Source organism: Marmota flaviventris, chromosome 2 (genome assembly GCF_047511675.1).
Source record: "Marmota flaviventris isolate mMarFla1 chromosome 2, mMarFla1.hap1, whole genome shotgun sequence".
Lineage (NCBI taxonomy): Eukaryota > Metazoa > Chordata > Mammalia > Rodentia > Sciuridae > Marmota > Marmota flaviventris.
Genome location: NC_092499.1, coordinates 185,812,446 through 185,830,460, shown reverse-complemented (window position 1 = coordinate 185,830,460; position 18,015 = coordinate 185,812,446). Strand labels below are relative to the sequence as shown.

The 18,015-nt window shown below is 35.4% G+C and overlaps 1 protein-coding gene across 2 annotated transcripts in view; it reads right to left on the bottom strand.

Annotated features, from left to right (window-relative positions):
* The window catches only part of Top1 (DNA topoisomerase I), a 79,837-nt gene that overhangs the window by 29,666 nt on the left and 32,156 nt on the right, over nucleotides 1-18,015 (bottom strand). For both annotated transcript variants that reach the window (XM_071608930.1, XM_027945092.3), the window contains 5 exons: nucleotides 9,668-9,791; nucleotides 8,648-8,703; nucleotides 6,092-6,187; nucleotides 5,165-5,240; nucleotides 1,870-1,976 (listed from right to left, as the gene is read on the bottom strand). In XM_071608930.1, coding sequence (XP_071465031.1) covers nucleotides 1,870-1,976; nucleotides 5,165-5,240; nucleotides 6,092-6,187; nucleotides 8,648-8,703; nucleotides 9,668-9,791 — 459 coding nt within the window. The remainder of the gene's footprint in view (nucleotides 1-1,869; nucleotides 1,977-5,164; nucleotides 5,241-6,091; nucleotides 6,188-8,647; nucleotides 8,704-9,667; nucleotides 9,792-18,015) is intronic.

Sequence of the window (18,015 nt, the reverse complement as noted above, 5' to 3'; positions counted from 1 at the left end):
TAGTTCAAGACTAGCCAACTTTTCCACTTTAAGCCACAATAAGAATAAAAACAAAAATCATGGTCTCTCAGAAGTAACATGTGGCAACAATAATGAGGATTTCAATCACAAAGGCAAAAATAGGTTATTAAATCCTTCCAGGGCACCTAATTCTACACACATGGGCTGGATCAGGATAAGAGTCCATCTTTATTGAGCCCAATCTCTAAAAGAAGAGAAACCTCAGGGAACTCCTAATGACAAGTACATCCAACAATCACTTATTGAACACCCACCACAGAACCCAGAAAGATTCAACAGAGTAATTCATCATTCTCATGACTCTCAAAAGTACCCCCCTAATTTACACAATCATTTTAGTACATTTAAAAAAATTGTTTAAAGGTCATAAAAACCTTTCACTACTTTATGAAAATAAAACCTCATTCCTTTACTTTCTAATCTTTGACTTCTGGAAAGGCCCAGGTTTCCCCTTGCTCTGTTCATCCTTTCTACATTTCACCTTTAACCAAGATGTCCTACCAACAAGCCAATAATGGTTCACTATGTGGAAACATTTCTGTGCTGCTGCTCCTAGGAACCTCCATGGGTACTACTCTTTCTACTATCTCAGAGGTGCTAGAGACATCACTGTTTTAATGATAAAAGTCATAGTAAACACATACAAATGGGTCTGTAAACCACACGCCGAACTGGGAATAAAGATACTCCAAGATTGCAAAGGAATATGGGAATGGAGAAAAGAGGCAAAGGTTTATGTTCTAACTCATAAACCTCAGGATCACTTGAATTTTTTCCAACATAAATACCAATCATGTATCACTGATATAGATTTTGAAACTTCACTTCTACAGAAAAGAGTGCCTATTTCTCATAATCACAACCTTAGGTACTTTTACTTATTAAACTTTCCAATCTGAGGGGCACTGAAGAAAAAGATGTGTCTTTTTTTTTTTTTCCATCTTCAAGTTCTTAAAGTTATGTTTATTAACCATTTATTTTCTTTATAAACTGGCTATTCTCTTTATATTTCTCTTAAAAGAGCTCGTCTTTTTTCCCATTAGAAATGTCTTTTTTCACATTAGAAATATCACACCTTTGCATTACAAATATATTCCTTTTTTTTAAATGTCATGAAGCTGTTTGTCACATGGAAAATTTCAATTTTGATGTATCAAATTTATAAATAATTTCTTTATGGCTCTAGTTATGTTCTACATCTCTACTTCCAAAGAGCTTCACTATTCTACAATTATACAAATATTATTCCAGGTTTTCTTGTGGATGTTTCCTTTGTTATTGTTTTAATGAACAGGCAGTTTTTCCAATATGATTTGTAGAATAACACATCCTTTCCCTATCATTAAAATGAGCGTTTGCAATACCAACAATGAACTGTAACTTCAAAAAGCTAGGGGAAAAAAAAATATATTGAAAGTTCCTACCCAAAGGAAAGGATTTTAGATTTGTTTAACCCGATTTAAATGTCATACAATGTATACATGTATGAAAGCATCATGTTATCCACTAATATGTAAATTTTCTTTGTTTTTAAGTATCAGTGAAAAATTAAGTTTAATTTAAAATAAATAAATAAATGCATTTGCACTCTGTTCATGTGCTAAGTTCCTATCAATATATAGGCTACTCCTACAGTCTATTAGGTTCAATGAGTAGAATCTAGTTTTGAAATCAAACAATTTCCAAGCTAGTTAATGACTTCACTAGAACCTGGACAACTTACTTCAGATGATATTCTTGAGAATTCCCCCCAAATGTCAGAATGTCACCTCTAATAACTCAACACTCTTACTTAATTAGGTTGTGCAATAAAAGCCCTGATATTTTAACCCAGCACTGAGAGGTTACCATTTCCACTTCTGCTCCTCTTCTTTCTTCGGCTTCTTTTTCTTGTTATCTGGCTCAGGAACTTTTTTATCTTTATCTTTATTCTTGGGTTTTTTCAATTTACCATCCTACAAAGAAATATGGTGAGAAAGCACTTAAATAAGAACTGATCACACTTCCAGAAGCAGTTTTTGGGAGCCATTAGGAAGAAAAACTATAATCATAGAATATCAGAACCGGAGAGGATCTGATTTCCAATCCTCTCTCTTGACAGATGAAGAAAAATTTATTGGTACTTCATAATGGAGCAGTTACTTCCCAAAACTCCCTGACAAATACAGGAAAGTAGTTAAAAAATACTCATTCTGCAGGGGAAGAGCCTGGGAAAACGTATTTTTAAACCTCACGGGAGTTTGGAAAAGCACGGCTATAGAAAGTAACCCTAGTGTAGTATACTTTCCAAATTTACTTCCTCACTTATCTTTAAATCCACATCTTATAATCTTTTGGAATATAATCAAATAATGGGTATAGGAGGCCATGCATTAGATATTTAGTATTCAATTTTGAAGGAAATCCCAATTCATTGGGGGAATATTTTCTATCCTTACTGCTTGTATACACAAATATTTTGGAGGTTCAAAAATAAGTACTGCTTCTTATGGTGCTATTTCTTTATGGCTCTTCTTTAAACTATAAAGATATATGGGCTGATCATGATAGAATAATAAAAGAGCATCAAACCTAGGTTTGAGTGCAAATAACCAATAAAGGAAGACAACTCTCAAAACACACACCTAGACAAAAGTATGATACTCAACAGGTGATGGTCCCACTCAATAGAACCTAAACTCTTTAGAATTATTTTCCTTTGTCCTACCCATTTGACATAATTTAACTTTTTACTCAACAAGTTTTATACAGCAATGGAAAGTGGTTTTGAACAATGTTAAAATCAATTACAGAATGGCAGAACTGGAAAGACTTGTCTAAAAAAATTTTGAAACAGAGGGTTATGCCACTTGATAAAGGTCATACAGCTATGACTGACCACAACAAAAGCCCACGTTTATGAGAAAAATAATAGAACGTGATTCATGGTAAGGACCAGAATAAACATTCTAGGGACTACATGACAGGATGGCAATCAGGACAGGGACAAACTTAAGGTCTACAAGCAAATGCCTTTTAGGGTAAAGGTAAGGGGAAAACTGTAGTACTACACATATTTAACCCAGGCGTGGGAAATATAAACGTGTAAAAATGTGTGGGAGGAAAAGGTACTAAAGGATCACTTTAATTCAGATAATGTTTACTCTTTAGGCTGAACATACTACAGGAAAGGGAAATGTTTTCCAGTAAAGACATTTTCTGAACAGCTTCTAAACAAGTACGCAGATGGTCCCATCAGGAAACAACTGGCTCATATTTTCAAGTCTCAAATTGTGATAAGCAGTCACTGGGAGACTTCAGAACAATTCCCAGAAACACAACAACAACAACAACAACAAAACCCCCTCAGCCGGCAAGTAAGGTTAAATGACAGATTCTGCCATCTGGGTCCCTGCCATATTAAGACTGGGCTTTAATTCACACAGTCCTTTAGCCTGCTTTTTTTTTTTTTCCTTCTTATAAGGCTGCTAAACAACAACAAAAAGAAGTTAACCATTCCTTTTTCCAGGTGGTTTAACAAATTCAGAGAAAAGTTATTATTTTGCATAAGCACAATTAAACAAAAGCAAGAGAATGCATGAACAGCTCAAGCTTTACTTTTCTTTTGACTGGTTTCTACTGATTATTTACACGAAAGTAAAACTACTGGCTACCATAATCATTACTCATCATTTTACTCTCAATTACCTGAATTGGTTCTCATTAACTTGAACTTCTGCCAAGAACAGACTAATAAATAGAAAAACTATAGTATTCTAAATTTTCTAAATTCAGAACCTGATTTTCGAAGACTTAAGCTAACTCATCAATATTTTTTAAATTTAATGATTCCATTAAAGACCTCTCTTCTCTCTCCTTATGGAGAGATCAGCAGTTCCGCACAGCAGCTAGTGTGCTGGCTCTGGAATCAGCAAGGGATCAAATCATGGTATTATCACTTAGCAGCTATGTGACCTCTGGCAATCAATTCAACCTCTCTATTCCTCATTTTCTACATCTGCCAAATCAGTAGGGCTTTGCACCTCTTATAGTTGTAAGAGTAAAATAAAATAATACATATGTAAAGCATGCAAAATAGTACCTGGCACATAGTAAGCATCTATTTCATTTAATTATATTTACTAAGATGATAAATTATGTTCTTAAGACTTGGTGCCCTTACTATCATTATCTGGTACTTCAAGCTATCCACCTCATGCTTGTGAACCCATTATGCCCAACAGCAGCTAATCTCATATGACGCCTACAGGCTAAGAACTCACAAAAACCCTTTTCTTGGGAGAATACAGTTTAAAACCTCTGTGAATTTCTGTTCTTTAATTACTTCCTAATAACTTTTTAATACAAGAAATCAGAAGTGTCAAAAGGAGGAACCAAATTATTGTATTTTATATCCACCACAAGCATCAAATAGATTTCCTGGAAAAGTACTTGAACTGAACTGAGATTTTTTAAGGAAGGGTATAAGCCAGAAGAAAGAAGGGAGGAGAGCATGTGTGCTCCAGACAGAAGGAACAACAAGTGCTACATAAAGCTCTAAAGCACAGAAGAATTTGGTATGGAAAAGAAACAAAGAAGGCCAGTGTAGCTAGAACAAGGTGAGCTCAAGAATAAGATGAAACTAGGCACAAGTTACAAGGGCCAGACTGAGGGAAACTGTGGTCAAGAACTTGGATTTTATCCTACATCCAAACCTATTAAAAAGACTTCAAAGGGATAGTTACTCAGAGTAAAGAGCAAGCTTTGTTAGATATAAGAGACACTAAAAAAATTCTTGGGGAAAATTCTTCAGGTTTGTAAGCCAAAATGTGGTTTCTTATGAACATTTCCTATGTATATTTGAAGATGTATTAATTTCTCTAAAAATATTGGTTTGGCTGCCTAATTACAGGTGGATATACAAGGAAGACAAACATCAGAATCTGCAGATTCTGGTTAAGATACTTTGGGGCTCAGAAGGTTTGCCGACTCAGAGGTCAACACAAACAAAGCCACAGCCACCACTTACATGTGAAATTTTTTTCCTAATGTCACCACTACACCAATAAATTCCTACAACTCATTTACCTTCAGAAGTTGTTTTATGGAAAATGCCCACTTCCAAAATCAATCCCCAAAAGGCCTAAGTAGACTCCTTACTAACCTCTTCTTCCTCAGGTTTTCGTTTCTTCTCCTTCTTGATATCTTCTGTTTTGATTTTCTTAGGTTTATAATCAGCACTAGAAAGGAGAACAAGAATATGCAGTTAATGTAATTACGACTCAGGAGTTCTCACCCACGGGATTGGGACCTCCAAACTCTTGGAAGCCTCCATTGCAGGTGACTGCTGTTACTCTTGACTAGGCATTCTTCAGGAATAGAGAGGGTAAAGAAGGCCAGACCAAGGATCAATAATTACAGAATAAAAGAAACAACTTATATGATACACAGGCCTGGGAATGAAATGGGGTGGTAGAATACATATAAGAAATAGACCCCACGGTAACAAATAAATCTGGGAACTAAATGCATAGCACAATGGCTGCCTCTAGCAATAACTTGCTAGAACAAAATTCTGTATCAAATGAATATAAATGGGTTTGCTAAGTATGTTTCTTCTCCCATTTCACCCACTTCCTATCATAAATCCTTTGCAGATTCTTAGAGCATAGTAAACTAGAATTTAATTTGAATTAATCTGGGAAGTAGATATATGTAAGCTTTAAATAACTATTTTTAAGTGACAGGAGTTTTATTAAATGTCTATACACTGAAACTTCATTTAGAATTTACTGAAAGGTATAACCCCTAGGAGAAATTTCTTTATCTGTGGCAGAAAGGTGATGATAGAGTGACTTAAATAATTTAAATATCCCTTATTTGCTTATCAAACTCTTAACTCTCATAATTTCAAGAGAAATCAGTTACCCAGCCCATTACTTGCAAATTCAAATGAGTAATATATAGTTTCTCTGTATATTATAGACATACACCAAATTTACTCTTTTAAACACTCCATTTTGTTTTCAGAAACAAAATTTCACTAAACACCTCCCACACATCAAAAGTCAAAGCATGGAGAAATACTCACTCATCCTCATCTCGAGGTCTCTTTAATGGCTTTATGTCCTCTTTAGGAGAAGCAAAATAGCCATCATCCTCGGGTTCATCTTTAATTCGTGGTGGGCTAATAACAACAAACAAACAAAAAAAGCTAGTTATTGGGGGCTAGAACACTTACAATACATTAAATAATACAAAGCAGTATTAAAACAAAAAATAAAAAACCCAAAGTACACATTCATCATCTCACTGAAAAGAAGCTAATATAAGGATACCAATGTACATAAGAAAAATTATTTTCTATAAGTAACTCTTCTCATTTAATTCTCACTATAATCTAGTGTTGTAGGTGGTCTTGTTCTCATTTTATGGAAGAATCAATAGTATCAGGATTCAGGATGAGGACTCCCTATTGCAAGTCAATATTCTTTTCCATTATATTTTAGGTATCTTTGCCAGTAGCGTCAAAACTACCAATGGAATAAATCTAATTTTTTTCAACTTACATAAGGGATGCACTATGTATCTAATATCACAAATGACCTGAACTGATTGCTCGGGCACATCAAAAGCTAAAATGGAGCTTTAAATATAAGGAAAGAAATAAAAATTGGTTACCCCAGCTTGGCATCTTAAAGTCCCCCAAATCTGGCAGTAATGTATATGTATATCCAATTACATGAAAACACAACAAAGCTGACAAAATTATAAAGCAGGGAGAGTGCTATATAAATGAGAAGGCCCAAACCAAACTGAAGCCATTCTCTATCCAATCTATTCTCAACCTGCTTAGGTTTTACTTAGAAAAATGCTTATTAATATAAGAAAAAATACCACTTTTTTTGTTAAGATTTCAACCTTCTGAATGTAAAAAAAAAGATGATCCTGTTAGACAATTATCTTCAGCCAAAAAGAAGAAGGAACAATTTTTTAAAAAAAATTAAAAAAAAAAAATAAACCTCAAAGAAACCAGGACTCAGTGTCCTGGAAATTATTCCTCCATGGTTAGGCACATCCTGCAGAATCTCACTGTCTTTAGTTCAGCAAATGGCCTCTCTAGGAAAAGCCACCATCTATAAAAGAGTGGGACTAAGGAATGAGCATCCAGACTCAGTTATAAAGCATATTCATAGATTTTTAAGAAGACAATTTTCCCCCTCCTCCCAAAAGTATACTGGATCCCTTTGGTTGTGACAGAATTTGAGTATTTAAAGAAATTAGCTCTCCTTATTTTAACACACTCCTCACTTCTACAGCTATTCCCCTTCCCACCCCAATCACTGACAAAAGCTCCAAGGGTCCAGAAGGTAAGAAACACTGCCACTTACCCAACTAGTTAAGTAAACACCAGATTCTAGGATGATTGTGGGCGAAGTTAGAAACATGTGGGAAGGGTTTCTAAGCCTGAATCATCAAACTAACCAGAAAACTGCTTTCTAGTGAGAACTCTGGACTCTCTACAGACACAAACACAATGCAGAAAGCAGTCCAACTAGGTGAATACAGAGACAAAAGCCTAGAAGAAGGGTGTTTTAACCTTCTAATCCTGAAAGTCTGAAAATGAAGTTTTGACTACATAGTAAGTCCAGAGAATCTATTCATACTTCAGTAAAAGTCCTAGGCAGTCTCTTGGCAAAGATAAGCCACTCTGAGACACAGCTACTTCTTCCAAGAAATCAAGAGTTCCTACGGAAGCCTACAGCTCAGATATTTCCTAACTTTTATTGTTTTGAATTTCTAGAACAGTTACAAAACATGCCTGCAGAGGGCATCCACTTCTTATCTACTAAGGGCCTGGAGTACATGGCACAATTTTCAAAAACTTATTTAAGAAAACTGAAAACTCAGTCTCAAGAAAGCAAATTTTCTGTCCTAGTCAATAATATAAAAACACCTCTAACAATATCTAACAAATCCACTCTGTTATTCAGTGGAGAGCATGAGAATACATCATCATAAAAGGAGTTGTTCGTTTTGTCTTTTAAACTAGAAGGGTCTTTGGGCTTATTTTAAGGAGTTGAGGCCAATGTGTACAACACAATAAAGGCAGAAATATATAAAAAGTGATCTCTAGAATGTGCACACTTTCCTTCTAGAAAATGATATATTTCTACCAAACCTATATCTATCCCTAAAAAACCAGATCAAGTAAGCTTCAATATATGAGCTTTACAATTTTTCGATGGAGGAATTCAGGGTAGGTAATTTTTCAGAAAACTCTGTAGTTACTACTAAGAAGATTCTTTTTAGAGTGATGAAAATATTCTGGAACCAAGTAGTGAAGTTGTCTTGTAAACATACTACAAATCAATATGCATATTATATATAAATTTTAAAAATTTTCTTCATGTCAACTGTCTCCACTCAAAATAACCTTATCTAAAATGTGCTGGTCAGTCTAACTGGTATTCTAGAAATGCTCTCAAGTTGGCTTAGACCAAGTCTTCTCACTGTTCATTTCCTAAGAACCACCAAGGTGGCCAGGTTGGTATCTTTGGGACAAGCTCAGACAACATTACCACATGGACAGGTGGCTTGATGGTCATGTAGGAAAAGGGAAGCCAAGATAGCAAAGGAGTCTTACCTAGAGAAGCCATTTTCCTTCTCCTTCTTTATTTTGGCGTCTCCAGAGGCTCTAATCTGAAAGGTAAAACAACAGACTAGTGCTTTAAAAGGATTAACTCTGATAAAAAACCTCTCTTATTTGAGAATACTTAGCATCAACTATTGGGGCACCTTGATCCTAAGTTGGCTCTTCTTGTTAGCAAAACTGAATAGGTGAATTAAAGGTCCTGACATTTTCCCAAGACTTGTTTTTCCTAATTCTTCTGGATGAAACTGTCTAACAGACTAAGAAAGGTTTCCCTTCAAAATGGCATTTTTTTTTTTTAATCTTTAAATATAATGGCAGGTCTCTTTTCCCCAATAAACATATTTCACTGCTGAAGGATTTGCCCTTGGTAGTACAGAGAGAAAACCAATACCAAACCAAATCGAATCGTCTGTTTCCTGCCTTCTCTGATTTTAGGCAAAGTATACTCATTTCCCCCTTCTTAGACATTTTCAAAAATCTTCATACATACGCAAAGGGACGTGCGCACGCACACAAACACACAAAATCTCTGGAAGGAGAATAAACAATCAGAGTATAGTGGATGCCTCTGAGAAGGATGGGAACAGGAAAACTGGGTAAAAAGGAAGATGTGTTCTATGTTCCCTATTTTGCAGTGTCCAAATTTACAATGTAGAGAAATGAGGGGGCATGTTTACTGAAGACTGAACCCAGGGCATTTAACCACTGATCCACATCCCAGCCACTTTTTAAACTTTTATTTTGAGGCAGGGTCTTGCTAAGTCACTGGGGCTGGCTTTAAACTTGTAATCCTCCTGCCTCAGCCTCCTGAGTTGCTGGGATAATAGGCATGTGATACCATGCCTGGATTGATTATTTTTACAAAGAAATTTTCATAATTTGAGACAGGTTGGCCCTATAGTCTCTTGACAGGTACCTTTTCAATCCAAAGCTAAGAAAGCTTACTATGTAATGAAGGTATCATTAAAGTTCAGCCCACATTCCTTTTCCCCCCACTGGAAAATTCTATACCTTTTCCTCCTTTCGTTTTTCCTTGTCTCTGTCTTTATGTTTGTCCTTGTGCTTTTCTGAGCTCCCATCTTTGTGTTTGGTTTTTTCCTTCTCTTTGTGTTTCTTTTCAGAATCTTTATGTTCACTGTGAAAAATAAGACACAAAGGGTTAGACCAGAGTAAGGACCACAGGGTTCATTTCACACGATCAACTCATAAGATCTCCTAAGATAGCACAAACCATAGAAATTTATAATGTTTTAAAGAAACAGACATCGGGGCTGGGGTTGTGGCTCAATGGTAGAGCGCATGAGGCCCTGGGTTCGATCCTCAGCACCACATAAAGATAAATAAATAAAAAGGTATTGTGTCCAACTACAACTATAAAATAAAAGAATCAAACCTCAAAAAAATAGTTTTAAACAGGGCTCTTCACTGTATCAGCTTTTCTTTTGTTTGAATTTTTTGCTTTTGTAATGAGGCAAAGGAAGCAAACAGAAACACAGTTACTCTAAGTACACCAAGGCATTTTAATAGAGCTGATTAAGAATACATAGCAAGCTGCCTGTTCTAAAGCATTCATATTTGATGTGAGGGGTTAAAATCAACTCACCAAAAATGCATTTGAATGGCTCTGTGCCATGCTTGAGATATATCATATATATGGCAATTCAGGGTTTTGTGCAATGAGCAGGCTAACACCGTAAATGTTTCTTTTTAGCTTTTACTAGGAAGTTAGTCACTTCTAGATGTTACTTATAAATCTGTTTTATTCTTTCCTCATAATCAGAAGAAATGCCATCTGAAAACAAGGGCAAGTTCTGTGCTAAATGCTAAAAAAGGCTTACTTTTAAAGGAGTGTGTGGTCTTACACCTCTTAGCACTGTAAAAAGGCATTGCTCCTTGTGGAAAGCAAAATACGACATTACAAGGCAAAAGCCATTAAAATGACCATAACTTTTTATGCCATGATCTAGCTTCTGAAAATTTTTCTTAGGGAAATAATGTTACACAAAATGTTCATTTTGGTGTTCCCCGTAACAACAACAACAACAAAAAGACAAAAAAAAAAAAAAAAAAAAAACCCAAGAAATTGAATACAACCTAAATAATAAACAAGGGGAAACTGATATCAAATTATATAATTAATATAGTATAATTTGGGATTACTACACATATACATGTATGACATAGATGGAAGAGTACTACATAAAATGACCATACCTATATAAAAACATGCATGTGGATAAAAAACAGCAAGAAGAAAAAAAATCACAAGTCATAGTTTAAGGTGACAGAACACTGTAGATGACTGCTTTCTTCAGTGCACTAGACTAACAGTAAAGAAGCTTTGCTCAATGCATTAATGTATTTCACAAGTAAACAAAAGGGAGCTCAAATTCAAGTTCTCTAAATTGGGGAGTCTAAACTACATTCATCATGATGAATGAATATCAAGTTCTTGCCTTTCCCATCCCACACTTAGCACCTCAGCACAGGTAAAACAGACTTTACTGGCAATGAGCTCTAATGAGGCTACGCTCATCCCATAAAGTCTACTCTAAAGGGGTCTGTTTTACATGAATACTTGTCTATGCAGAAGACTAAAACAGGAGAAATAAATGATGGCATCCAGTTAGCCACAACCCAGAATAGGGAATATCTGTTCTCACACACATCTCTGTGCACACAGCAGCTGCAACTCAAGATAGGCATTTATAGGTTATAAATACGCAGAAACTTCTAAAAATTCAAGCCAGCAGGGTGAGAGTACTAGCAAAAAAAAAAAAAAACAGGACGACAGGTTTAGGAAAAGGTCCAGGTACTGGCACAGATTAAAAAAAAAAAAAAAAAAAAAAACCTAAGTCTACTTTCCCTCGTTTACATATTTCTCCTGCTATATTACTCACATTAGGCTGTTATTTTTAGGTGCCACATTTTCTTTTTAACTAATGAGGGTAAAGAATTTTGGAGGCACAGTGACCAAGTTCTCCACTATGCTGTTTTTTCTTTGCATTAGTATGACATAACTCTACTCAATGTGTTCTCATAATGTTTCTACCCAAAACCCAATGTTTTAATCAATTTAATTTTTTTATTTATTTAGAAAAAATGGCTTATATTTGGATTAATATTCTTGTTTACCTGTTCTTATTAATTTCACCAGTTTTAGAATGAACAGTGAAACAGCAAGGCTTAGAAATGATTCTTTAGGAATTAACACATATGTAATCATAGGTACTACACAGTTGAGATTACCAGAAAATGTTTGAATTTACTACTCTGTTACAAAAACACTACAGCTTTTTTAAGAGCATCAATTATAAGAAATCCCATACTCATTTATGGAAGTTTTAACCTATAAGGAAGAAATCTGGAAACTATATTTATCATGATGAATGAATATACTCCATCACTCCAAAGTATGGGGGCAAAAATCCTGTTCTTTAAACAAGCATTATACTTGATATTTTCACATCCACTATTTCATTCAATTCTTAAAATATTTCTGTGAGGTAGGTTTTATTACCCCCGATACTAATTTACAAACAAAGGAAACAGGGGTTAAAAGGTTATTCAAAGTTGAAAAGTTGAAATTTAAAATTAGTATTTCCAAGTTCAGAGCACCTTCCACTACACTGATACCATTACATTTCCACCAGACCAAACTGGTAGCTATCACTTAAGATAGAATGGTATTAGAAATGCATGCTGAATCTGATTTGATATATTCAGACTGTTATCTTTATTTCATCATAAACTTTCTAGAATAAATATCTTAGATACTTGCAAGTATTAATTCCTTGTAATTGCTTCCCATGAAAATATAAATGGTTCATTCAGGGATATAAATTCAAGAATGTTCCAGGCTCCATCTTCCTTTACAAATTCTACTACTCCCCCTTGTTCTTTTTCAGTCTATTTGACTAAAAAACTGGACTTCTGACAATCACAGCATAGGCACCTATGAGAAGACAGATATTCCTCCAGTTTTCAGTTTTGCTATTCATTGTCATACCAAAAGAGAGATCAGAGAAAAGGAATCCACAAATGACAAAGCAACAAGACAGTACTCAGGCCACTCCAGGAAGCCAAAAGTAATCAACTGATACTTCCTCTGCTTGTTAAACAAAGGGAAATCTATACAGAAAATCCAAGCTTCCTGCTACATTAGTAATCCCCTTTGCAGGTCATAATTAATCACAAAGACCAAAATGGGATAGAGCTATCAATTTGATTTTCCAAAGGAACGGATTCTCCTCTATTCTCAACTGTTTTGATTAAAAAAAAAAAAAGGAAGCAAGCAAGCAGGTTTGGATTTTTACACTAGGTGAGCTCAGATGATTCAAGGTTAAGAACAGTTCAATGGTACAGAGCATTTCCACTAGGAATTATTAGAAATTTGGGTTTATGGAGCCCCACCATGTCTCTGAATTATCTATACTTGTCAGATGTTATTCCTGTCACCATTCCAGAAACAAAGCAAAGAACCCAAGAGCCCAACCCCTCATATATAACCCTACACTGGCAGGAGTGCTGGCAAATAGCAAGCTCCCCTGCCCATCTTTCTTAGGAATATGCCTGAAAAAAATAGTAAAAGCACTAGGGAACAAAGTATTGTGATTCAGAAACATGTCTTAGGTAACATCATGAAAGCCAGAAGCCAGATTTAGCTAGTAGCAGAAAATGAAGCCAACATGGGGTCAGCTGAGCTGACTCATTATTTGAGATTTTACAATACTGTCTTTTTCCAACAGATTTAAGACTAGTCTGACTTTCATTCTGGCTTAAAGGACTGCACCTTCCACTAAATGAGATGATGGGAATTCTGACCACTGCAAGAGAAAAATTCATGTGTTGATCAAGTCTTTTTTTTTTTTAAGTACTTTTAATTGAATAAAATAGGAATTTACCACACAGACATGAGGTACTCACAAAGTCTTACTGCTTGGCTTTTGTCTGAGAATAAGATTCCACCACACTAGCAAGCAAAAGTCAATGTTAAACAGAACAAATGGAGGGCTGAGGATGTAACTCAGTTGTAGACTGCCTACTTAAGCATGCACAAGGCCCTGGGTTTCATCCCCAGCACTGCAAAAAATAATAACAACAATAATCATAACAGATTCAAAGTCACCTTTCCAGAGTGTTTATGCTTCAATCAGCTAAATTCCATTAATAGTAGTAGTAATAACAATGTAGGGGAAAAGTAACATACTATTTTTTTAAAATAAAGGCTACATTAAAGTATTTTTTTTTAATTTATTTTTTAAGTGTAGATGGACACAACACAATGCCTTTATTTTTATGTGGTACTGAGGATGGAACCCGGGTCCCGCTGGTGCTAGGCGAGTGCTCTACCGCTGAGCCACAATCCTAGCCCCGGAACATACTATTTTTAAAATGACAATGGTGAGTGCTTTGGTTTGTGATTCTGGGAGCTAAGCAAACAACAGAAAATCAACCAGTGTTTTTCTAAGGTATACAGGCAGGAGGGTAAGAGAAAGGGGAAGTAGGGAGGTAGTGGTAGGAAGCCAGGAAGGAAAAGTATTTCCTCTCTGCTCTGGGAAAGCATTTACTGTTTCTTAAAAAAAAAAAAAAAAAATAGAAACCCCTGAACCTGATATTCTGGGAAGCTAGAAAGCTGGCTATGGGAAGCCATCTAGTCCACTATCATCAATATAAGTGCTTAGGAGATAGAAGAATAGCACCAAGTGCTAGAATATCAAATCATCTAAGAATACATCACCATAACAAAACTCAAATAAGTATTGGCACTTACAAATGACAATAATTTGCCATAGATGTCAGCATATGACTTTTTCCCCCTTTTCTTTATTTTTCACATCTGACTTTAAGGAAGCACTTTACAACTTCTCTTTAGAATATCCTAATTGCCAGCATCAATATTTTTATACTTTGGGGTAAAATAAGGGTTATATGAGCACAAGCACAGAAATATGGTGACAGGTGATCTGAGAATAAGAAAGACTACTACTAAATGACTAACAGGTGGGTATATTATATAATGTGGATATGCCAGACAAAGGGGTCAATCAAATCTTGGTACTGAATTAATATGGTACACAATTTAAAACTTATGAATTGCTTATTTGTGAACTTTCTACTTTTGGACTTTAGGTGATGTAGGGAAAGCAAAACTACAGAAAGTGAAATTCTGGATGAGTACTACCATATATATGGAATTGTTAAAAGTTCAAGTAGAACAGATTTTTGGAAATTATTTAATCCTTTGGAGACCGGAGAGGACAAAAGGATGTGACTAAAGATACCAAAACCAAATATTTTCAGAACTCCTTTACCTAAGTTTCTGGTCTTTATTAATAAGAGTAAAAAGATTATCCAAGACAGATACCTTTTCCTGCATCCTATATCCCCATTTCTCAACTATTCCCAATGGCTTCTTGCTCCTTTCAGAATCAAGTTCCAACTTATTTAAACAGTTTTTAATAGTTTTACCTCAAGCCACTTTTGTGGCCCTCATTTTCTACCATCCCATCCTGTGTAATAATCATGCACCTAACTGGATTCCTCCCAAAACGAAGCACACACTATAATGCTTCCATGTTTTGTTTATGCTTTTGTCCTTGTGATGCTGGGGGCAGAATCCATGTCCTTGCACATGCCAGGTTACTACTAAGCTATACACCTAGCCCCCATTTATGCTTTCATCACCATGTAGAAAGCACCTCTTTCTAGCCATCTCCTTCCTTTGTCAAGATCTTAACCATCTTTCAATAGCTAGCTCAAATTAGGCTGTCTCTACCATGAAATCTTAGAAACAATGATTATAGTTCATTATAAGGCAGCTAAAAATAATTGAAAATATCATGTCTCTAAATGAGATGCTATCAATAATTAACTATTAGAGTCAACAACCAAAATTGACAGCTCAAGATATTCTATATGTAATAAGTAATCATATTCATCACCATCATTATCCTAATTATTTATTTAGTTGTTATAGTTTCCAATGAGTTATCATATACACAAAAAAACCTCAAAGCTTGACAAAGCATGTATTGTTACCAACACTTGATCAAAATGGAAAATGAGACACATAAGTTGAAGACCTTGGATTAGGACACATAGCTTATAAATGAAAAAAACCTGGACTTTTTAATTTCAATTTTATATTACTCTGACTCTGATATCAATGGAAATAGTTCTCAAATTCCTAATTTTTAAACTACCCAATCTTTCCAACTATCCGTTAACTGTTCTCTTCCTCCAGACAAGTTGATATAGAAATAAATGTATAGATAAAGGAAGGACTTCAGCAAAAAGAGAACTGGGAATGGTGGTACACGCCTGTAATTCCTGCTATTCAGGAGGCTGAGGCAGAAGGATCGCAAGTTGAGGCCAGCCTAATCAAATTACCAACACCCTGTCTCAAAATAAAAAATTAAAAAGGGCTGGAGTAAAAAGGGCTCAATGATAAAGCTCTCCAGTACCAAAAAAGAAAAGAAATCCATCTTTCACATGTGATTGCTTAAAAACACACACACACACACACACACACACACACAAAACACCCTACAATCTGAGAATTGAATGCTTGATTCAAGCACATTTTCCTAAAGTCTTACATTTTCTCAATGCTAATTCAGGTAGGATTTAGAACTGAAAGGAAAGCAGAAGCCAAATGCATTCCTACTCTCAGATGTTACTCACAATGACATTATAGATTGGCACTGCCAATATGGCTGGAAAAGTACTTCCCTTGCTACTTCACAGCAGTAGTTTTCTGTCTTCCTTGGCTTTCCACAAATTTTGTCACTCCAGTCCATGTGCCAGATTTAAAACTGGCATGAAATGCAGAGTCACAAACTAGAAGGAGGAATCTCATTTCTCATGATATTCTCTTTATTTTCTAAAAATCAAGAACCTTATCCAATTTGCTCTTAATAGTATTTTGTTAATGTGAGTTTCAAGGATTTGGGATCCAAATACAAAGCTGGTGCCTAAGATGTAACATTTTAAAATCTAAGCTACCTATGACATGCAGACAAGAGCAGTGCTTGTATTTGAACAGTTCGCTTACACAGGTGACTTTCATTAGGGAGGGAATTTTTTGTTTGCCTTTCTCTGGCCCTGCACCCCCCAAAGAAACAATGTAATGGGAACACAGGAGCCCTGAGCCCTCCTCATTCTGTTACCACATTGCTGAGTGACTTTGCACACATCCTCAGATTCCCATCCACCCGAAGAGACAAGATGAAATGACCTTTAATTTCTGTTCCTTTATTTTGTACCTTAAGTGAGGACAATAAAAAGAAAAACAAATGAATAAGATGAGATCTCCTGAAGGATGGGTTGAGAGTCCCACAAGATAGAAGACTACTCTGCTGTTTGCAGACACTCCCAAGTCTATATAATAAAGTAGCATGCCTCTTGGACTTGGCTCCTAAGTATAGTCTGATGACAAATGATTGGTATTAACATCTAGTACAGAAGGATAGGACACAAAGACACATTAGAAACACTTGTTTCCTCAGGGTAACAGGTGATCATAGATAGGTAACAGCCACAAAATTAGCCAGGTTTGATCAGCAAAGATTCAGAATAAATAATAACATTTTGGACCAGGACATGCTAAATCTTAATTATACTGGATTTCAGAAGAGATGGAACAATCCTTGACGAAGAAACCTAAAACTATATAAGAAAGATAAAAAAAAAAACAAATTACTTAAAAATGAACCCAGTGTACAGGATTTTACTGGAATATAACCAATACATTTGCTTTGTTGCCAAGAAATACAGTGTTAGAAGAATTTACTTATAACCCATCATCTGGTTAAACTGCCTTAAACTTAATCATATATGAATTAAAGATCCAGGACTAGATACAGTCACATATAAACAGAAACTCAGGCCAGTTTACACAATGTCTCTTGGCAAATGATTTATTATGTTCTTTACTATTTTGATTAGAAGTATTAAAAGGTACCCCCAAAAAAATACATACAAAAAAATTCCTCCATTTAACTATGCTGTAATCTTGGAAAAGTATGCTTCTGATAGATGTAAAATTATCTCCTCATATTTGTAGAGCAGTACATGAAGACTTTTTTTTTCTTTTAATAGTTGTACATGGGCAGTATGCCTTTATTTATTTTTTTATGTGGTGCTGAGGATCAAACCCAGTGCCTCACACATGCTAGGCAAGTGCTCTGCCACTGAGTTACATCCCCAGCCCACAAAGACCTTTTATATTTACTGATTTCTATGGTTTCCCTTTGAACCAAAGATCAAATCCAGGGATGCATAACCACCAAGCTACAACTCCAGCCCTTTTTAATTTAATTAGAGACAGGGTCTCACTGAATTGCTTAGGGCTTTGC